The sequence below is a fragment of the Cryptomeria japonica genome, chromosome 4 (genome assembly GCF_030272615.1).
Source record: "Cryptomeria japonica chromosome 4, Sugi_1.0, whole genome shotgun sequence".
Lineage (NCBI taxonomy): Eukaryota > Viridiplantae > Streptophyta > Pinopsida > Cupressales > Cupressaceae > Cryptomeria > Cryptomeria japonica.
The window spans coordinates 671835193-671859012 of record NC_081408.1 but is presented as its reverse complement, the minus strand read 5'-3'; the positions used below and the strand labels follow the sequence as shown (position 1 = coordinate 671859012).

Genomic DNA, 23820 nt, shown 5'->3' with positions numbered 1-23820 from the left:
TCTCTCTCTCTCTCTCTCATTCTTTCTCTCTTAAGTCTCTCTCCCTATCTGCCTCTATCTCTCTATCTCACTCTCCTCCTTTGTCAAGTGTATCTCTTTCCCACTCTCCCCCCCCCTCTCTCTCTCTCTCTCTCTCTCTCTCTCTCTCTCTCTCTCTCTCTCTCTCTCTCTCTCTCTCTCTCTCTCTCTCTCTCTCTCTCCCATTCTTTATCTTTGAAGTCTCTCCTTCTCATCCTTGTTCTCTCTATCTCACTCTCTCCTTCTCTCAAGTGTCTCTCTCTTATCCTCTCCCTCTCCCCTCTCCCTCCCTCTCTCACTTTCTCATTACCTCTCTTTCTCATATGGTGTCATAAGTGGTCATAAGGTGTCCCAGGGGTCATACAACAATATAAGACACATAACGATACCATATGGTGTCCTAATGGGTCATAGGACACCATATGACCCTTAAAACACAATACGACCCCTAACAACATCTAAGGGGTCATATGGTATCCTAAGGGGTCATATGACACTATATGATCCATTAGAACACCATAAGACCTATAATGATGCGAAATAGTATCCTAAGGGGTCATAGAATACCATATCACCCTTTAGGGCACCATATGGCGTTGTTATGGGTCGTATGGTATCTTGAGGGGTCATATGGCATCCTATGACCCCTTAGGACACCATATGATGCCGTTATGGGTCGTATGAAGTCTTAAGGGGTCATATGGTATCCTAAGGGGTCATAGAACACCATATGACCTCTTAGGAAACAATATGACCTCTAATGACACCTAAGGGATCATATGGTGTCCTAAGAGGTCATAGAATACCATATGACCCTTTAGGACACCATACAATCCATAACGACACCACATGGAGTCCTAAGGGATCATATGGAGTCTCAAGGGATCATAGAACACCATATGACCCGTTAGGACACCATATGACCCATAACAACACGTAAGAGGTCATATGGAGTCCTAAGGGGTCATAAGACACCATATGACCCCTTAGCACACCATACAACCCATAATGACACCAAATGGTGTCCTAAGGGGTCATAAAACACTATATGACCTCTTGGGACACTATATGACCCACAATGACACCACATGAAGTCCTAAGGGGTCAAATAGTGTCCTATGGGGTCGTAGGAGACCATATGACCCCTAATGACACCATATGGTTTCCTAAGTGGTCATAAGGTGTCCTAGGGGTCATACGACCACATAAGACACATAACGATACCATATGGTGTTTTAATGGGTCATAGGACACCATATGACCCTTAGAACATAATACAACCCCTAACAACATCTAAGGGGTCATATGGTATCCTAAGGGGTCATATGACACTATATGATCCCTTAGCACATCATAGGACCTATAATGACACCAAATAGTGTCCTAAGGGGTCATAAAACACCAAATGACCCTTTAGGATACCATATGGTGTTGTTATGGGTTGTATGGTGTCCTAAGGGGTCATATGATATCCTATGACCCCTTAGGACACCATATGGTGTCCTTATGGGTTGTATGGTGTGTTAAGGGGTCATATGGTGTCCTAAGGGGTCAAAGGACACCATATGACCTCTTAGGAAACAATATGACCTCTAATGGAATATAAGGGATCATATGGTATCCTAAGGGGTCATAGAATACCATATGACCCATAACGACACCATATGGAGTCCTAAGGGGTGATATGGTGTCCTAAGGAATCATAGAGCACCATATGACCCATAATGACACCTAAGGGGTCATAATACACCATATGACCCCTTAGTACACCATACGGCCCATAAATATTATCCAACCAATACATCCACACGATCCAAAGAAACCAATACATTCATTTTCTTCAAACATTCTACTTTATATCCTATCTTCTTTAAAAAAAAAAGAAAATCGACCACCTTGTTAATCTTCTTATCACCTTATATGTATGTAAACAAAAAGAAGATATATTGGAGGGAGAGGAAGAGAGAGAAGATGGAAGGGGAGAGAGAGAGAGAGAGAGAGAGAGAGAGAGAGAGAGAGAGAGAGAGAGAGACCTTGTACGTGCTTGAGAGGGGGAGAGAGGGAGACAATACACATACATACACACATATGTGTGTATATATATTTAATATATGATATATTATTATATATATATATATTATATATATTATATATTTTTTATATTATATATAAATTATATATTATATGTATATACACATATTATATATATACAATAGCATATTATACACACTCCCAAAATTTAAAAAAACTTAGCCCGTACGCGCTATTTATAGTAAAAATAGTGTGTATGCACTTTTTATAGTACAAATAGCGCGTATGCACTTTTTATAGTAAAAATAGCGCGTACACGCTTTTTATAGTTAAGATAGAACATACGCGCTTCTTACACCTTAAGTACCTCCTACGCGCTTTTTATACCATAGGTACCCCGTACACGCTTTTGTTTGTTTAGGCTTGGAAATAGGCTTGGATGACAATGCTACGGTTTGGAAGTTTGATTTCCCTCCATTTCCCTCCTTTTTGGTGTGTTTTTTTTTATCAACTTGGTTTCTCGACTTTGTCATCATCAGGTTTACACATCATCAAGTGGGTATTTCTAAAATTTCCACCATATTTTCACCCATCTTCTGAGCTTTCTAACCATATAATTTTTTTAAAATTTGAACAACAATAACATATTATTATTGAATTTCTTTTACCAGTGTCTCCATAGTTCTCACAGATATATGTGCACCATTTTTTTAATAACTTTTGATATAATTATCCAAATTTTAAAAAATTATATATTAATGTAGTGAACTTGATTACTTACAATTTAAAAAAAAAAAATCATTTTTTGATTTTTTTAGTGCAACTTATGGTTCGCGCAAAAATAGGTACCTAATTTTCAGAATGTGCTTGATTGGAAAAATCATAAAAAAAAAAAAATACTCAAGAAAAAATTACAAAAAAATACACATCTTCTAGTGCTCATTGTTAACTATCTTTCTAAAAAAGGATTTGTCAAAATACCAAATCTAAATATGACTTTTTTGATGTGCACGTTAGACACTATGTTATGTTTTTTTCTGAAAAAATCAGGGTCTATTTTTTGTGCGCGAAGAATTTGACCCCCTTAATCTTATCCAATTTTGAAATTTTTTGGTAGTTTGGAAACTAGATTCAAAGTACTACAATATTTGTTGTTTGATTATCTTCATATCTTGAGTGGATGACTTTCAAATTTTGCCTCCAAGTTTTAGAAAAAAAGTGTCCACTTATACCCCCCTTTTTGACCACCATCTTTGTGCACTTACCCTTAGAAGAAGTGGCAATATAAAGAAGGAAAGGTTGATTAGAAACAACAAGTTGTAAAATAAGATGAATAGCCAAATATAGTTTCAAAACTTCAAAAGCTTTTTGAAAATCTTCACTCCATTGAAAAGCAATATCCGTTTTAACCAATTGAGTAAAAGGGAAAGTTTGATCCATAAATTCTGAATAAATCTATGAATTGCTTGAATTTTTCCTTGTAAACTTCGCATTTGAGAAATATTTCAAGGAGGTGGCATGCTTACAATGGATTCTATTTTCTTTGTTTCAAGCTCAATACCATAATGCAAAACAAAGAATCCTATTAGTTTTCCACTATCCACACCAAAAACACATATAATCATGAGGGTTAATAGTTCGAAAGGCATCCCAACACAACAAATCATACCCCAACAAAACGTATCTCAAGGAGTTGTAAAGTTGTTTTATATTTATCTAAAGGATTAATGAAGATTTAATTATATCCAGAGAAACCATCCATAAAAGGTAACAAAGCATGACCAGTAGTGGAATCAACTATCATGTCAATGTTCGAAAGTGAAAAAATCATCCTTCAATGAAGCCTTATTGAGATCTCAATAGTTAGTGGACATTCTAATCTTATTATCTAGTTTAACAATGACAAAAATATTCAAAATCCAAGGAGAGTAATCAATAGGGCAAATAAATCCAACTTCTAGAAGTTTTTCCATCTCAACCTTAGTAAGCAATGCTACCTTGGGATTCATCTTCCTAATTTTTTGCTTCACAGGTTTAACATTAGGAATTAACACAATGTTGTGAGTCCAAATCCTAGTATTAATGCTAGGCATGTTTTAATAAATCCAAGAAAATATTTTGAGAAATTCATGTAATGGAGAAGAATACTTGTTTTGTTCACCATCATCTAAACACTTCCCAATATTTATGATTTTTTCATCATTGTAAAGATCCATTTTAATATCAATGGTATCACTCACAAAAAAGATTACTTTGTTGAGGAATATCCATTGGTTGAGGGAATTCATGAATGATCTCTTCATTATCACCTTCTAATTAAGCATCTTTCCCAAAGTATGCTTCAAAATTTAAACAATAAGGAAATCTATGATTATGATGATAATGAGGAAGATTATCATAGAAGTTCCTAAAAACTCAGCCAGGGAATCATCAGTAGAAAAGATGTCAAGGGAAGGTGAATGAAAATCAAAGTCAATCAATTGAGGATGCACTAGAGAAAGAGATTTAGAAGAAAAAATGACATTCACATTGAGAGATGGTTTCTTAGATTCTTTGGTGGGCTTAGAGGGATTATATCCATGTCCAAAAGATGTCTCATGAATATGATTATCTAAAGGAACTTTTATCCTTTGTTCATGTGTGCCACAACTATTGCTATTGTAGCGTCCTAAAATTGTGACACTTGCAATTTCGACCGCATTTGGGTCTTCACGATGGCGACGCAACACGCAACCTGAATGGAGACCCCGAAACTTGATTATGACACTGAAAACTGCATTTTCTTGCACCCTGGCCTGAACCTCCTTTGCACCCTGCTGTCCCGGGAGGTGGGACCAGAGCGCCCAGCGCCCTGGTCCTTCAGGACCAGGGCGCCCAGCGCCCTGGTCCCCCAGGACCATGGCGCCCAGCGCCCTGGTCCCTGGGTCCTATTTTGGGCCCGGTCTCTTTTGGACTTCGGGTCTTTATGTTTGCAAATTGGAAAATTATCTTTCCTGGTCGGCCTAAGGTTGGGAAAATCAGTCTATCAGCCCTAAATGACAAGTATATAAACTACATTTTCCTCTCTCATTTGAGGAGATACATACAGGATGGAAAAAGCGTGGAAACTATACTCAAGCATTCAAGCATTCAAGCATTCCTTCAAGCAATTGATCATTTCAAGTCTCCATTCAAGGCTAAGTGTTGCATTCAAGACAAGGATTCAACCATTGAAGAGGAGATCACTTACAACATACTACTACAACATACAACATCTATACCTTTGCACATAAGGATACAAACATCCTTACAACAAGGTATTAGTAGTTGTTTTTCATTACAGACATTTACATTTACAGCATTGCTCATTTCTTGGTTAATTCCAAAACCGGGGTTTGACCTAAAGGCAAACCCCTAATCCCTAACCCCCCAATCGTCTTCACTTTTCTGTGTGTAGGTTGCAGGTACGCGGCTGAAATTGAAGATCTGGAATCCTTGTGCAGAGACGAACAGATCCCCCTTCGTTTTGCGGATTTTTTGGAGGACCGTGGCGCTCGGGCGCCATCGTCTTGGCAACTTTCGCTTAAATTTACAGGATAGCGCCGTATCGACATTTTACTGCTAATTCCAGGTCCGCAGCTTCATACTGTATTCCTATCTCAGTTTATAAGTGAATCTTTCTCACTTTCTATGCATTCCTAGCTTAATTCTTCTATGCACATTCTTTACAAAAGAGGGCAGCCTTGCTGTCATAACCCTTGAAACTCATTTAGCATCCAATCTTGCATTGCGTGGGATTGGATCTTGTGAGTTTCAACCCCTCTTTTGAATGTAAAGTCTCTCCCCTAAGTGAAAACCATCAACCCTAGTGAACCTCCCTTCTCTCTCCTTGGAGTTGGAAGAGGGGAGAGCAACTAGGGTTCGATCGCGATTTTCCGCTTTACATTTTGGTGAACCCGACGTGAACATCCTTTCTGCTTATTCATGGTTAGATCTGAAAATTGGATTCCTTGATTACATTTCCATGTTTGATCTTTTACAAAATTTTAGAGGTTAATTGCATAAAAAACCCTAAATTTTCTTTTTAGTAATTGAACTTGTGAAATGTCTAAATGTTAATGCTTGTTTCAGATCTGCCCTTCTATTACAAATTACCAATTCATATTTGTGCTTTAATTTTGAAAATTAAGTGGTTAAGTGTTAAAACCCTAATTTTTAAAACCCTCTTGATTCAACCTTTGTCCGACAATTTCACTGATCAAAACATTTCCAAATCAGCTGTAACTTTGGATTCCGCAATAAAATTACAATATCTTTCATCCCTGAAAATTTGGAAAAAAGTTGCGAGGACCGTGTGCACTCCGAGCGCCATCGTCCCCGACATTTTTTCCGAAATTTCGGGAGCTAGATCTTACTGTATTTTCCTGCTAAAATCCAAAATTTTGGCTGATTTTATCAAATCTAACACTTTAAAAATTACAGTCAAAGTTGGTCTTGTGATTGCTTGGATTAAGGCTTCTAAACATTCAAAAATCATTGAAATTGAAATTTTGTGTCAAAATTGTGTTCTTACTGTCCTAAATCTGAAAAGTGTGTTTGCATTCATTCGAAATTTCAGTGCTTTATTCAAATTCTTACAATTTGTGACTTTTGAAATTAAGTGCTTAATTACAACAACTTTAATTTCCGCTTTCAAAATTGAATTTTGCGTGAAATTGAGTCAATTTTTAAATTTCAAAATTTGCATTGCTCTTGACATTCCCTCTAAAATCATAAAATTCAAAATTTCAGTTTCCCTCTCTTTTTCAAAATTCAAATTTTGCATTTTTCGACAATCTTGGTAGGGTTCAATTTCGAGATTGCAACTTTAATTTGGCCTATCTACAGATCGTAAAATCACTCAATTTTTTCAGATTAGCTCTAAAATCATCATACCTTTCATCCCTGCAAATTTCGAAAAAAGTTGCAAGGACCGTGTTGCACTCCGAGCGCCACGGTCCCGGACATTTTTTCTGAAATTTCGGGAGATTGTCGTGATTGCATTTAACAGCTTAAATCCAGAAGATTGGCTGATTTTATTGAAAATTGCTACCTCTAAAATCAAAATTTTCTCTCCCTCTCTAGTGCATGAGTTTTACAACAATAAGCCCTACTTACACTATTCCCGTTAGACGAAGCCGTAAAGTTAAGTCTTTCCGAGGTTTAATTACCGAGGAGATGGAACCTAATTTGAATAGCCTTTTTAACGAGGACATGGGTAATTCCTCTAATCCTCCTAATGATGAAGAAGCTCTCCATGAGGTTTCTGTAGAACAACTTTCGAAATTGGATAACCAATTTGATGATTTTCGACAATGGATGTCTCAAGAATACCCTGATAGTCAAGCTCTTCCTTTAATTGAGGGTCTAAAACGTATGCTTCAAAGTGATAAGAATGGAATTGATATTTTGCGTGGTATTGCACACATTGTGGATTCGATTGTGATGCCTATGAAGAGTTGTGCTGAAAATTTGGGTTATACACAACCTCCTACTCAAGTTAATCATTCTATTCCTTTGATGACTTCTATTGCTAGCATACCTACCTTTACATCAAACATAATGGCTACTTCTACACAAGACATTCCTCCTGTGATCACCAGTCATGGGGGCAATCCTTCCTCTTCAATTAACCCTCTTCCTTCATTTAATCCGATTTCTTCATTCATTCCTTCAATGAGTGTTCCTATTATATCTCCACAAATGAACATGACGCAAGGGGGCAATTCATTCAATCATTCCATTCCTCCTTGTAGTGTTCCTCCTGTCCAATCATCTCCTATGACTAATTATCATAGGGTCCCACCACCTTACTCTTTACCTTCTTTCAATAACATAACACCTCCATCTCAATCTAACACGTCTAATATGAACTCTTCGACTGAAGCGACCATTAACAATCTTGCACAAACTGTCTCTTCTTTACAGCAACAAATTGCCTCTATGAATCAATCTAAGTTTAGTGTGCCCACATTTGATGTTGCGAGCCCACTTTCTCTTGACATTGTTCGAGCTATCCCTCCTAAACATGTTGAAATTCCACATTTGGAGCTTTATAATGGTAAAGGTGATCCTCTAACACATGTTAAGACTTTTCAAACAATCTGTACTGATTTTGCTTATGACCAAAGGTTGCTTGCAAAATTGTTTACTAGAACATTAAGAGACAAAGCCCTACAATGGTATTGCTCGTTGCCTTCCTATTCTATTACTTCTTTCGAACAACTTGCAAATGCTTTCATTAAACAATTTCAAAACAATATAAGTCCTAAAGTTACTTTGATTGATTTAATGCATTGTAAACAAGGTGTTAAAGAAAAAGTGACTGATTTCATTGGTAGATATAAGCATTTGTATGCTCAAATTTCTTTTCCAGTGCCTGACAATGATATTCAAAGAATCTTTATTTCTAATTTACAAAAAGATATTCGAGACAAACTTCTGTTTTCTGAGTTTACTTCTTTCCAACAGTTGTGTGCAACTCTTCACAATTATCAACTGACTGTGAGTCAAATGGAACAATCACATCCTATGGCTCCGAGTGATAAGGGTGATAGCAGTCAACAACCATTTGGGAAGTTTAAACCGAACAGAGATTCCATCAAATTCAATGAAAACATCATCAACAACAATGTGAATGCAGCATCAGGTGTGCCTCCTATTTCTAAATTTTTCAAGAAAGAAAGAAAGTATACTCCTTTGAATGAATCATTGCATAGTATTATGAATAAGTTATTGGAACAAAATGTGCTTACTCTTCCTCCTATAAGACAAATTGATCCTGCAAAGATTACTTCACCTTATTTTGATAACAAAGCTTTTTGTCAATTTCATCGTCAGCCTGGGCATGATACTGAAAAATGTTTTTCTTTAAAGGGTAAAATTCAAGATTTGATTGATAATAATACTATCTCTGTTTCTGGAGTGAATGATAAAGGCAATACATCTGTAGCTCCTCCTAATCAAAATCTTCAGATTTTCACTGATCCATTACCTTCTCATATCTCTAATGCAATTGAGACTAATGATTCCTCTCTTTCATCTGATGGTCTTGTGTCTATGACTCCGAATGTGATTAACTTTGTAGAGCAACAAGAAAACCCTAAAGAACCTTCCATCACATTTGATTCCAGTGAAACCATTAGGGCACCTGATGGTCCTTTATACATAGTTGCAAAAGTCAAGAATACACCTTGCTGTGGAGTGCTTATTGATCCTTCATGCATGGTTAATGTTATTACTGAAGAATTTCTTTTTACTTTGCAATTGAATCAATTGATATATGACAAAACAGATGTGATTGTGAAACTATTTGATGTATTTTCTTCTCCTGCAATTGGTTCTATTACATTACCTATTGAGGTCCATAACAAATCCCTTGATGTGAACTTTGCTATTATTCCATCTTTCGAACAATTTCGTGTGAAGCTTGGCTATCCTTGGCTATCTTCCATGAAAGCTATTGCTTCTCCTATTCATAAGTGTTTGAAATTTCCTTATAATGGTGAAGTTGTTACTGTCAATCATAGTCTCTTTAAACCAGCTGAAAGAACTTCTAGCATTCCTATTGATTATTTGTGGCCTAAACAATTTCAATCTCTTCCTCCGCGAAGTGATCATCTTTTCAAATCTTATCAAAAGTGGAAAACAGATATAATCCTATCTTTAAGTGAACCTAGAACACCTAAACTTGATATTCCTATCATTCTTGAGAAGGAAGTTCTTCCTTTGAAAGATAAAACTAATGTCTTTCCTCAAGAAGATTCCCAACCCATCCCTATGGATGTGACTATGTCTATATCTAATAAACTTCCTAAGAGTAGACCTATACCTCCTCGTTATGATGGACTCAGTCTCCTTCCTAAACCAAATATTTGTCCCTTGTATGGAGCAGTCCCTCCTCCTTCTTTTTATAGAGAGAAGAGACCTTCTTCTTCTCCTATTGTTCAACCTAAGAGACCACAACCTAAACACCCAAGTGATAAGGATGAGAACATTCCTCCTCCTCAATCTTCTCAACTTCCTACTAAGACTAGACGAAATCGTTCTGCACGTGAACGCCGACGAAAGCGTCATCTTAGAGCTCAAGCAGCTGCTTCTCAAACTTTGCAATCTCCAAAAACACCTTCAACAAGCATTATTCTGTTTTCTCCAAAATCTCCAAAACATAAGATGCATGATGGTCTTGATCCTGTGCGAATTAAAGACCCTATTTTTATAAATCTTGATGATGCTATAGATGAAAATGTTATTCATGATGAAAATGTTGCTTCTCTTGCTTCTGATAGTGAATATGAACTTGTTGATATTGATAACCATTTATCTAATGAATTTTCTAAAGCACTTATCCTAGCTCCTAGACAAGAACAATGTGGCTTGGAACATGAACATAGCCCTTGTTTGGATCTTGTGATAGCTCCATTTGCTGTGTTGAATGTTCCTCCTCTAGCGTGTTCCCTACCTTCCCGAAACATTGATCAGCAAGATCAGGGGGTAGATGACGTGCTAGACTAGTTACATTAGCATAGCAGATTCTCTCCTCCTCTCTTGTGTTACTTCTTCTATCTGTTATTCTCATTCTTCTATTTGTTGTCCTTAGTGTTGTCTACTTGAGGACGATGCAAAGCATTGAGATCTCTTTTGGTCTCTCTCATGTTGACTCAAAAGATACATGTGTTCCCTTCTTCTAGGTGACCTTCCTTGATTGGGGAATGAAGAACAATTATGCATACATACATATGATATATATACATGAATTATCATATAGCATACTGACCCCGAGGAAAGCGAAGTCACCTTGTGCTTTGTGTTTTGTGTCTATTATCCTTGGGCTTATCTCACACTTGGGGGCTAAATCCTTGTGATAACGTGCTCCTTTCCCTTCTCATTCCTTATATGTATCACTACCTTAAAGCAGTCACCCCCGGTGAGGCGTGTGCGATCGCTTTAACGTAGGGGGGCATACATCCCGTTCATATCTTTTCAAGATACTTGAAAATTTCTTGACAAATTTAGCTTTGCCTTGAAAATTTTTGATATCTTTCTTGCATGACTCATAGTGAGGGAACCTTACTACTGACAGTCATGGTTCTCCCTCGTGATCTTCCCTTTTACTTTGTCAATCGAAGTCGTAAGATCCTTAGTCCACTGGGGGCTTGGTGTATCTTGCCTCCTTGACGTGGTGAAAGTCTTTCAATGTTGTTTCCTTGTACTTTACCGGAAGTATGAGCATACATACTCCCGCTAAAGTGGGGGCTAAATGTAGCATCCTAAAATTGCGACACTTGCAATTTCGACCGCATTTAAGTCTTCACGATGGCGACGCAACATGCAACCTGAATGGAGACCCCGAAACCTGATTATGACACTGAAAACTGCATTTTCTTGCACCCTGGCCTGAACCTCCTTTGCACCTTGCTATCCCGGGAGGTGGGACCAGAGCGCCCAGCGCCCTGGTCCCCCAGGACCAGGGCGCCCAGCGCCCTGGTCCCCCAGGACCATGGCGCCCAGCGCCCTGGTCCTTGGGTCCTATTTTGGGCCCAGTCTCTTTTGGACTTCGGGTCTTTATGTTTGCAAATTGGAAAATTATCTTTCCTGGTCGGCCTAAGGTCGGGAAAATCAGTCTATCAGCCCTAAATGACAAGTATATAAACTACATTTTCCTCTCTCATTTGAGGAGATACATACAGGACGAAAAAAGCGTAGAAACTATACTCAAGCATTCAAGCATTCAAGCATTCCTTCAAGCAATTGATCATTTCAAGTCTCCATTCAAGGCTAAGTGTTGCATTCAAGACAAGGATTCAACCATTGAAGAGGAGATCACTTACAACATACTACTACAACATACAACATCTATACCTTTGCACATAAGGATACAAACATCCTTACAACAAGGTATTAGTAGTTGTTTTTCATTACAGACATTTACATTTACAACATTGCTCATTTCTTGGTTAATTCCAAAACCGGGGTTTGACCTAAAGGCAAACCCCTAATCCCTAACCCCCCAATCGTCTTCGCTTTTCTGTGTGTAGGTTGCAGGTACGCGGCTGAAATTGAAGATCTGGAATCCTTGTGCAGAGATGAACAGATCCCCCTTCGTTTCGTGGATTTTTTGGAGGACCGTGGTGCTCGGGCGCCATCGTCCCGGCAACTTTCGCTCAAATTTACAGGACAACGCCGTATCGACATTTTACTGCTAATTCCAGGTCCGCAGCTTCATACTATATTCCTATCTCAGTTTATAAGTGAATCTTTCTCACTTTCTATGCATTCCTAGCTTAATTCTTCTATGCACATTCTTTACAAAAGAGGGTAGCCTTGCTGTCATAACCCTTGAAACTCATTTAGCATCCAATCTTGCATTGTGTGGGATTGGATCTTGTGAATTTCAACCCCTCTTTTGAATGTAAAGTCTCTCCATCAACCCTAGTGAACCTCCCTTCTCTCTCCTTGGAGTTGGAAGAGGGGAGAGCAACTAGGGTTCGATCGCGATTTTCCGCTTTACAGCTATTATATGCATTTTTAGCTAGGATGTGGAAACCAAGACCATAAAGGGAGGCCACTTCCATAAGGGTTGATGAATCCTTATATGTCTCAATGTCATAAGCAGATGAAGTAGAAGTACTTAATTTTGAAGTAGCCACAAAATTGTTACTAAGTTGTTTAGACAAAGTAGGTTGCTTTTGTTATTACCATATCATCATCCCTTTTAGTCTTAGGCTCTATTAGGGGGACTTTATATTCTTTTATAAAGGTGTAAAATCTAAGGACCACAAATTATCTTCTAAGAGTACCTCTTCAGATGGGGAAGTATCTTTAGGAGGAGATGGTGTTTCATCTTGTGTAGTAGAAGAATGAGAAAAATATGAAGAAGATTTAGAATCTAATGAATTTTGCAAACAAGCTTGTAAATTAGTATTAGTGTTCAAAGTATACATCTTATTGCCATAAAGGAATTTTATTTGACAATGCAATGTAGAAGGGACAACTTGCATACTATGAATCCAAGGTCATCCTAATATAATATTGTCAGTAAGACTATCGGGCATGACTTGGATAACTCTAGGTAAAATTATAGTTCCTACCTTAATAGGAAAGGTTATAGTACCTAGGGATGCTCTAGCAACATTTCCAAAGCCATAAATAGAAAGAGATTTAGGTTGAATAAGAGAAGTGTCCACATTAATCTTATGCAACAAACATTTAGGCCAGATTTGTTGTCCACTAGGGTTGGTCTTATAACATTACCATTAAAAAGGATAAAAATCAGAAGAGGATCATATTGATTTTGAATCTCCTTAGGAGGTAACTCATCTTGAGATAAAATAATTTGAGCTTTAGGTGCTTTCATAGAATCAATCAAAGAAGTCATATTATTAGGTGTCATCACAGGTGGAACATCTAAGTTCTTTATAGAATCTTGTAACATTCCATGATGTGTAGATGGAGTTTGGATCAAATCCCAAAGAGATTTCTTGGTAGGAATGACTTTAAGTTGTTCACAAGGTCCTACTCTTTTCCAAGATGTTGTGATAAATGAGGTGCTAGTGGAAGTACTGGTTGGGAAATAAGAAGAGAAGGGATAACTGAAGGAGGGTTAGGTTGCCTATTGTTCCTCATATTATATGTATGGGAAACTGCATTGTAACTCTCTTGGGTGAGTTGCTTGGCATATTTGTAAGGAATCTTGGTAGCATAACCTCATTGCATAATAATGACTGGTTTGTTAGGAGTGTAAATCCAACATTGTTGAAAAAAATGCTAATTTTTGTAACAAAAATGCACACAAATATAAACACACACAATGCATAAACAAGGTGTTTTAGATTTTTAATTTTTATTATGATTTTGACATGAAAGAACCATGCAATGATAAGATCTAATAAAAAAATACAATGCAAGAGGGTCAGGTTCACTAAAATGTTTTATGTTGAAATGGAGCTAGGTAACACTAGGACCAAGATCCACTTTCACATGAACATTGGTTCATATGAAATCACCTAGAGGAGTGATCGTACTTTGAATAACTCTTGTGAAACAAAGTCAAATGATACTTCTAGTGTTTTTATTCCTTTGTTGCCATGGAAGTGAATATACTATGCAGATAATGTTGCGAAAATGCAAACCTATGATCAAAGTATGAGGGAAATGAATGTTGAAGTTATTGTAACAGACTGATAAAACTATAGAACTAGAGTAGCAGACACAAAAATTGGAGGAAAATCTGGTTGTGTACCTATAACTAAAATCTGATGTTGATCTAACAGGACTAGGGTGCCTATAATGTCTTGGTCTTCTAAGTTGAGATACTAGTGGAGGGTTCGAATCCTAAGACTGTCTAAGTGCCACCCCTAGAAAATTGGTGCATAATTCTAAGGACAAACCACCCCCCCCCCCCAATGCCTTGGTCTTGGGACAGGGGTGCCCCCACCACCATGGTCTATGAAAGACAGGTTCAGATTCTAGGAGCAAGCCTATACCATCTTCTTGATGCTTTTTCAGATCTTTTGGCTCTGTCAGGTACTTATAGTTGCACCTACAAGATGTAAAATGTTATGGTTGTGGCTATATAGGGGTTTTCCTTGGTCAACTCCCTGTTTTGGTAATTTTCACCTCCACAAATAGCCGATATTGTAATTGGAAAAGTGTGTGCTTTTGAATCTTAAGTGTTTGACTAAGATTGTGATGAGCTAAAATGTCTAAAATACAAACTAGAGTCCTAATCAAATGTGTTAGAGTAAGCCCTACATGATTGTATTGAAAATTATTTAAATCACAATTACTTGATGCAAATCTAAAGCAATGATGTAAACCTGAACATTGAATATGAGGTAGATTTGAAGCTTAATGTAGAAACAAAATATTAACATGAAATCATACCCAATCTTTTAGGAAGAGGTATAAGCCAATCATCAACCAGTGATTCCCTTATCATCCTCCAATGTCAAGCTTGAAGCTTCCATGGTTGAAAATATGTTGACAAAGACTTGATAATTGATGAATTTGTAGATTTGAGAGTTCACCTAAAAGCAACACTCTCACTTTATAAGGATCTCCAACATGAATACTAGATTAGATTTTCAAATGAGGAAAAGACTTGCCTTATATATGAAACCCTAAACTTGAATTTGATTTAAAGTTGACCTAGATTTGTTATTTTCACATGAAGTGGGATTTGAATAAGATAGGACCACCAATTTATCCTCCTAAAATTTGAGGAAATAAGTGCAGGACTGAGTGGTAGGGCACCTTGGTTCCATCAACATTTTTTTGACTTTCTAGGAATGCAAGATAATGTGGTTCTAATGTCGATTCCGGCTCAGTGGCTCAAACCATAATGCATAGATATGTAAAATATTCTTTGAAAGTTAAAATTAGGGTAAGATTAACACTAAATCAGGATGACGTATTAAAAAGAGGCACACCTAAGATCAAGAGCCCAATTTAAATGGAATGTGAATTGATTAAAAAAGGCCTAGGTTTGATTAAATTGTTAATTAAATACCTAAGCAAGTCCTATAATGCATAGTATAATGAGATGTACGAAGATGAGTGCTAACTAAGCTTGGAATTGGATAACCTAATTAAGGGTGTACAATTTACAATGCTACACTTTCTAGTAAGAAAAATATCAAGGAAGTTAGTTGGTTGTTTGTTTCTAATTCTTTGGTGAAGAAAATGCAAAAAGATATGTTGTTTAAGTGAGTGAAAATTTTCCAACTTATCCCGACCATAGGACCATTAAAGATTAGTGTTGTCCATATAATTTCCACCATTTAGGTTTAAAGGGAGAGGAATTGAGAGCTTGATATCTTTGAAATTCTCCATGGAAAGGTTGGCCAAAACAGGGGATAGTAAGGATCTTATGGCAACCCCTTCAACTTTGTCATAAACAATTTTTTGGAAGGTGAAGAAAGTGGATCTAAGACACAATTCAATCGAGGAAGAAAATTCACTATTGGTCTTGTGTTTAATTATATCAGTAGAGTTTAATATAGGTACTTTAGTGAAAAGAGATACTACATAAAAGCTAAATAGGAGGTCATTTCTATCTCATTTTTTATCTTTGATGAAATCTATGAAATGGACCAAATTTTTATATAAGAGGTCGACTTATCAGAAAGTGGGGCAAATATATTGGCAAGGTAGGAAGCTAGTTTATAGGTCGGGGAGCTTGTGGTGTTAACTATAGGTTTAAGGGGGATGACAACTTTGCATATTTTTAAGACTCCATAAATTTTGGGGGTAACCTCTTTGGAAGGGATAAGCCACTTCTTGGTAGAGTCATCAAGATCAGAACAAGAAATTGCTAACTTGGCCTTTTTAATTATTTGCGAGATGGGGTTACAAGATAAAATTGTGTAACTGTTCCTATCAGAAATAAGATCAAGTGTCTTAGAATTATAATCACACTTGTTCAAAATAACAAAGCCATTACCCTTGCTAGCATTGACAATAAGGAGGTTGTTGTGGTGTAAGAAATTATTGAGGGCATGGATTTCAACTTTGGATATGTTACACTTAGGAGGCTTAGCGTGTCAAAGGGTGACTATATAATCTTGGTGGATTTCTTATAAAAATTTACATAATCAAAACCATAAATCATGCACAACGATACTATGGACTTTGAAAGTCATATGTTTACAATAAGAAAGTTGGTATTGGATGGAGTAATCTTTTTTCTTTTACAAGAAGCATATTTGTTTTTCATTTTAAATGAAAATGAAAATTTATTTATTTTTATTAAATTATTTGATAGGAATTAATTGTTGGAATAACTAGGATACTTTATACATAATTATTTAACTAATTAGGTCCTTTAATTACTTTATTCAAATAAGATAGACTAGGTATTTTTTCCTTTTATTAAATTAGCTTAATGATAGCTTAAGTCAAGTCTCATTCATTATGATTGTGACACTTGGCACTAGCTAATTTAATATTGCATTAGGGTTTTGTATCTAGGGTTTCATTCATCTTTTTATAAAGATTCATTCATTTATTGTAATTATATCTAATGTGCAATCAATACAAAATTCTCAAGTTTTTGAGTATATTATTATTTTTTATTTCTCTTGAATGATATATGTTTTTCTTATAGATGATTCTTGGCTCTTGTGGTTGTATCATCAACTTATACTTGGCATTAGAGCTTAATATTTGCTCTGACATGGTTCTAGTGTTGATGATGAAACTATGTGTGCTTGTTGGATATTGAATGTCCCTGCACACTTTGGACTCTCCTTTTCAAGATCAATTGAGACCTTTGTATCTCTCCATTCATTCAGGCTCTTACAACAGATTGTGTCATGAACCTCTTGCACATGCAAATTTTCTACCCTATGATTGTGGTACTTTTGAGATGCTTGACTATATCACAAATTATTCAAGTCTTGATGGATTAGAGGCTTGTCTCTTAGTTCTCACTTCTAATATTGAGACATCATATCAATCTTCATCATCTTTTGTTGTTCTTGATCTGCTTGCAATCGACTCGTGCATGCCCCCCTTTGATTCAGTTCAGTAAGTTGATTGTTCCTTTCCAGTTTTATCTTTGTGGGATGATTTCTTGCTAGTTGTTGTAGGGTTATTTGTTGAGTCACACATTGTAGACATCGAGGACACATTTGAGGATCTTCACTTACTCTTTGATGATAGTTTGAGCAATTATTTGGATTTGGTTAAGTTGATTTGGCATATCAAGATTCAAATATGTGGACAATTGAGCAGTTTCTTGAAGCACACACAGTTTGGATTTGGATTCCTACTTCTAGTTTATGGGGGTTGCTTCTCTTATCTCCAATAGATTTGTTTCTTTGCAAGGAGATAAATGTTGTTTACGGGTAGTGGATCATGGTCTATTGTTATTTGTTCATCACTGGCATAAGAGATACTTCTTCATTGGGGGGATTCCTACCCTCATTTTCTCTCTCTTACGCAGGGGGACATTCATTTTACTATTGTGACAGAAGCAATCCTTGGGGGGTCACATTGAATCCTCCTTCTTTCCTTATTTCTGTAGTATAGTTATTTCTTTTTCTCTCTTTTGGAGAGGAGTTTTGTCCCACTAGTTTTTCTCCTTTTTTCTATTTGTGAGAGTTGCTTTGCTTTGCATTCGTTTTTACATAAGTATTTGATCAAGTCCTTTTTGTTGGGACTCATTCATGCATGCATTTTGCATTCATCTCATCTTTTTAGCTACTCCCTAAGTTAATCTTAAGAGGGGGTGTTGGAGTAATTAGGACACTTTATCTAATTATTTAAGTAATTTGTTAACATACACATGCCATTATAATGCACTATTTGCTATCATTGTAGTTATACTATAAGATCAATTGACTGTCCTTCCTCTATATATACTTAATCTATTTGTAAATGAATATAAGAAAAATTATTACATAGCTAAGAAGTAATCTATAATGAGTCAAAGAATCTTTACATTTAAAATTTAAAACATAATTGAAACATATTTAAAAATAAAGTTGCTCTTAATACATAAATATAATTGTTCAAATAAAAGAAAATTAAATAATGTAAATATTTTAAAAATAACTCTGGAATAAATTAAATTAAATTAAATTGATATCTCTCAACATTGATCTCATCCCCCATGTAAACATTCAACAGTAACAACCCAATAGAGTTTGAACCTTATAGCAACTATATTTAAGATATCTACATTACTATTGATATATTGTCAATATTATTTAGAAAAATATTTCTTCTCAAAAATTGTTAGAGTTTAAGTTCAATCTACTTTTGAAAAAGTAAATATTCCTTTTTATTCTTTTTTTAATTTTTTTTTTTTGGTCTTATATTCATAATATTTAATACTATAAATGCAATACATCAAATTAAAATTAAATTAATATGTTTAATACAAAAAATTATATGCATGTATGTATGTATGTATAATTGATAAAGGACTTTTCATCCACAAAGTCATTTTAGCTATACGATATGGGAGCACGAGCCTTAGGCTGAAACCTCTTCGTCTAAGAGCCAAGAACTGAGGGGTATTCATTCTACCAAATTCCCCTATGGCATAATCCCGACCTCATCCCTTATGACGTCAGAGTCTTGCACTCAACAAGACTTTATCCATGACGGACTCATTTAGAACCATACAACTTCACCAATAGACCAAGAACATCTAAAAACCCCAAAATTGCAATGATTTAACATATATTATAAGGTAAACCAGTTTATGATTAGAAAGTTGAAGTGTAGTTTCGCTATCACAAGGCAAGAGTGTGAGTTGATATAAAAGTCTGAATTATTCTTCTCAATCCAATAGTTGTGCCATTTCCTTGTATTGCTCTCACTATTTACTTTATAATGATGTGAATGACAATGAAACATTGGGCCGCATATTTGCACAATGGACAGTTGATGCAGAATGAGAACATATCTAATCATTCATTTTATTTAGTCCATTCATGGATTACAATCAAAGAAAGTGATGACAAAATCTTCACCCTTTTAAGGACCAGAATGAATGAATCACCTTTCTATGTGGTCGAATTGCCACATAAAATTACATCAGCAGAGTCTTAAATATATAACTAAGATATGATCATGATATTGTAAACTAAGTGGAGGCCTAGGGCTTAAGGGCCAAGATGATCGAGTTGATAACTTCATTGTTAGGATGGATAACAGAGAGGATTTTAAACCCATTATTTGCAAGATCTTCCTCTTCCACAACAGGATACAGAAAGCTTCTGGCACCCTTGGCACTCCTCAGCAACAATGCAGCACCAGGTCTCATGTTCCTTCCAAGTAGTTCAATTATCTCCACTTTTTGCTCCCTTTTCAATCCAACAAGAGCAGCCAGAATAACCACATCATATTCTGCGAGCTTATCCTTTCCCACATCATTTATATCACTTGTATGAAAGATCATTCTTTTTGAAAGCTCTGGATCACTGATAACAAGTCTACTTGCCATGGAGTTTGCCTCCTGATCTATATCATAGTTTTCAAATAATGTGGAAGGCATGTGCTGTTTTGCTAAAACAATGGATGATAGGGGCATAGGTCCTGAGCCCACAAAGGCAAGCTTTGATATAGGAGAAGGGATGTTTTTACCACACAAAGCATTGAACTCCATGGAGGCTAAGTTTATGTAGTTTGAGTAATATGGGAAGAGATGAAGATTTGCCAAGGGATTAGGGAGGTTACCTATTAGAACTGAGAAATGGGTTTCTAGCAGGTATTCTGCTTCTGCACAGAGAAGAATGAGATTGTAGCGGATTTTCTTCACATCTTTGCTCAGTTCATTGATGTCTATGTAGATGGGCATTGTGCAGACATGGACAAGCTGAGTTAAGAGAGTGTTCACTATATTGGATGGTTTCAGGCTTTCTAGCACACTAATTTGCCCATACAGTTGTACTATGCGTTCCACTAGAAACTCTGAAGAAATTTCTGAGTAGGCTGCAGTAGGATTTGGTCTATCGTTCTGCACTATTGAGATGGTAGAAGACATCTTGAATCTTTTAGTGTCTTCTAATAATAATAGCTCGATCCAAAATAAATGCGAATAGGTCCTAGATCCTGTTGGTTGTTTCTCTGAACAAGAAGATACGAAGTGTCAATTGAGGGCAAGCCCAAAATCACCTGTCAGTTTTGAAAGATTGAAGAACATTAAATGCTTTACTATGTATGATCAAATGAGACAATCATTGTCTTAAGGAAAGAAAAACAGAACAAGATTCAAAAAACAATAGGTATTATTGGTGTTTGTACTAAAACTGTAGAAGTTTGATGTAAAGACTAGAAGCTACTTTAAGATCCATGCATAAAAATTAAATTTTGAACAACAGGGGGTGAGATTATACATGTCACTATTTATTCTGATGATAAATCACATTGGGAAAGAGGAAAAAAGGAAGGGGTTAAATCAGATAGAGTTTAATAGCAAATAGAGTTTAATAGCAAATATTATGCGAAGTTCAATTTTTGCCCTCTGTCTCAATTAAGGTTGGGAGTGTGTCAATGGGTTCTTTTTGTGTTTGTAAAGTTGAATGATTCTAAATGAATTCATTAAGGATTAAGTCTTGCTCAGTGCAAGAGTTCAACATCATAAGGGATGAAGCTGGGATCGTGTCCCGGTTGAATTTTGTGAAATGGATACCCCTCAGTCCTTGGCTCCTAACCTAAAAGATTTAGTCTATGATTCATACTCCCATATCATATAGCTAAACGGATCTGCAACCCTCAATAAAAAAGGTTGAAAATGTGATTTCTAGTGAAAATAGCTCTGTTATGTTTTCTCATTTTCAAGGATAATGTGATTTTTAGTGGTGGATGAATGTTTTGTTAAGACAGATTTGGCGATCTAATCATGTCTAATGCCTGTACCATGCTCTTTGATTCTTATGATGATGGAATCCTACAAGAACAAATTGATGCTATAGATTCTCAAATTGAATTAGAAATTTCTAAGATCGATTTTTCACACAAAAAAACAAAAATAAAACAAAAATAAAACAAAGAAAAGATTTGAAGGCACACCAAAGACCTATTACACAAGATTATATAGATTTAATAAAAAACACCTTCAATATAAGAGGTGGTGGCAATAGGATCTTCAGAAGAGACACCAACTTTAGGTTTAGAGATGGTGGCAATAGGATCTTCAGAAGAGACACCAACTTTAGGTTTAGAGATCTTGGGAGCTTTGGCTTGCCTAAACACACTATTGATGTGCTAGTTATAATGTCCATTCAATTTAAAAACTCTGGAAAGGTGATAAAGCTCGAAGTCAAGTGATCTTCATTACAGAGATGAAATGCCCTTGTGGCTAGGGGTTTTGAGATCTTTCGGACAGGATGGTGATGGGAGGAAGCATGAAGAATGAGGTCATTCAAGAATCATTAATATAGAAAATCTCACAGAAAGGTTATTAAAGAATCAAAAAGTTAGAAAATATTTCATGTAATCTTTTTATTTTTAAAAAAATTATTAATATACAAGAATTACAGATTAATTAAACAAGTTATATTCTACAATTTCTAAGATATTTACTATATCTTGTATGCTGTTTCTGTGTGAAAGTTTTTGCATCAATATTTTAGATCTCATTCTGTTATCTATTATCAAGATGGAAGAGAACATAAAGACAAAAATGATGGAACACAGAATGTAATCCGAAATATTAATACAAAAATACTCACACAATCAAATCTAGAAACAACATACAAGACATTCAAATGAATTGCAGAAATCTATTGACATTGATATTTACTATAACAGCAATATACTGAATTGACATGTAATCAACCTTCAAATGCAGCTGCAATATTGCAACTTTTATAAAGGTCACTGCTCAGCTTAGCATTTGGAAGAGATATCACCTGTTACCAAAATGGGAAAAACCAAGTAATCTGATATCAAATGCTCTTCAATAACATATACAGTAAACTGTCAAATCCTCATCTTAAATCAAAGAAACCAAGAAAAAAGGGAAACATTCTATTTTTACAATCTCTATCGATCTGGTAATATACATGCATATAAAAACTCACAATGATCTCAGTTCTTTACCCTTGAAAATAGCCTTTCCCTCTGCAAACTTCACCTCAAAGAAAAAGAAAATATACCAATAACTGTAGGGATTTACGATCAGATATCTGTGGCAAGAAAAGACTGTGACGGCCATTACATTTATAGATGAAAAAAGGGAAAAAACTCGATGATTGAAAGAGGTTTATGAGAGGGTCCATGTGACGTTTGAGAAACAGTGTATCATTTGGAGGCATATGTCTGGTAGAATAATTGCAGAAAAAGATGAGACATATATGAACTTGCTAGTGGACAGAACACTTTGGGAGGAAGTGGTAAATATATTGAACAGTTTAAAGGTCATGTCAACTGGATGACAACATCCTTCACTACATACAGTGTACGCACATACTCTAATGAATGCAAATATCTGATTTCCTTTGTATTCAAATGGGATTACATTAGTTTATTACTATTAATATTGTGAAAAACGCAATGCCTTAGCTAAGGGTGTTGACATTACCAGCCATGGCCATATATTTTACTTGAAGGACGACGCTCCTAGTACATCCAGAGTTACTAGTGAATGTGTATTTACAAGTCTCTCAAGAGGTACGAGTGACTAAGACCATTAAAAATGACATGTGGACATACAACAAACCCTATGCTTATGATTTTATTTTTTGTGGAGGATTATTCTTCCGTCAAGAGTCAAGGAACGAGGGGTATCCATTCTATCAAATTAGTCTAGGGTAAGATTCCGATGTCATTTCATAATTTGATCTAGTGTAAGCTTTGAAGCGAGTTCAATAATTAAAAGTTTTGTTATCAATATTTAATGAAAAAACTCATAAATATGATATTATAAGGGTGAAATTAATATGTTTATGTCGATTGTGATTTTATTTTGGATTTACTTTAAGAGAATGTTTTAATATATTTATATAGTGAAATGTGACATAACTTTGTATTGATATATTGACTCATTTCTAATCTTTATTCATACATTTATACACATTATTATACATGTGGTAAAGTAGGTGAACGTACCTAATGAGAAATAGCCTAACCTAGCAACATAATGAAATTCGCACAATCACACACAATAGCTAATGGAATAACAATCACAATCTTCTTGTATTGAAATAAAAATTGGCCTTGAATGACCTATGAATTAGTTGAGAATCAAAACCTAGCTATTAAAAAGTGAAAATTTACACAAAATATATTTTATTACCT

General features: G+C 35.7%; 1 protein-coding gene across 6 annotated transcripts; it reads right to left on the bottom strand.

Annotated features, from left to right (window-relative positions):
* Positions 1-19461: 19461 nt before the first annotated feature.
* On the bottom strand, positions 19462-22843 carry LOC131046836 (nicotianamine synthase). 6 transcript variants are annotated; one of them, XM_057980618.2, is made up of 3 exons: positions 22605-22837; positions 22361-22433; positions 19462-20694 (listed from the first exon to the last, which is right to left on the bottom strand). In XM_057980618.2, exon 3 carries the CDS (start codon positions 20561-20563, stop codon positions 19676-19678), a length of 888 nt encoding a protein of 295 aa, XP_057836601.1. In that variant the 5' UTR covers positions 20564-20694; positions 22361-22433; positions 22605-22837; the 3' UTR covers positions 19462-19675. The 6 variants fall into 6 exon arrangements, with proteins under 6 accessions (XP_057836601.1, XP_057836600.1, XP_057836602.1 ...); XM_057980617.2 differs by having other exon boundaries at positions 19462-20646; XM_057980619.2 differs by having other exon boundaries at positions 22624-22837.
* Positions 22844-23820: the final 977 nt, after the last annotated feature.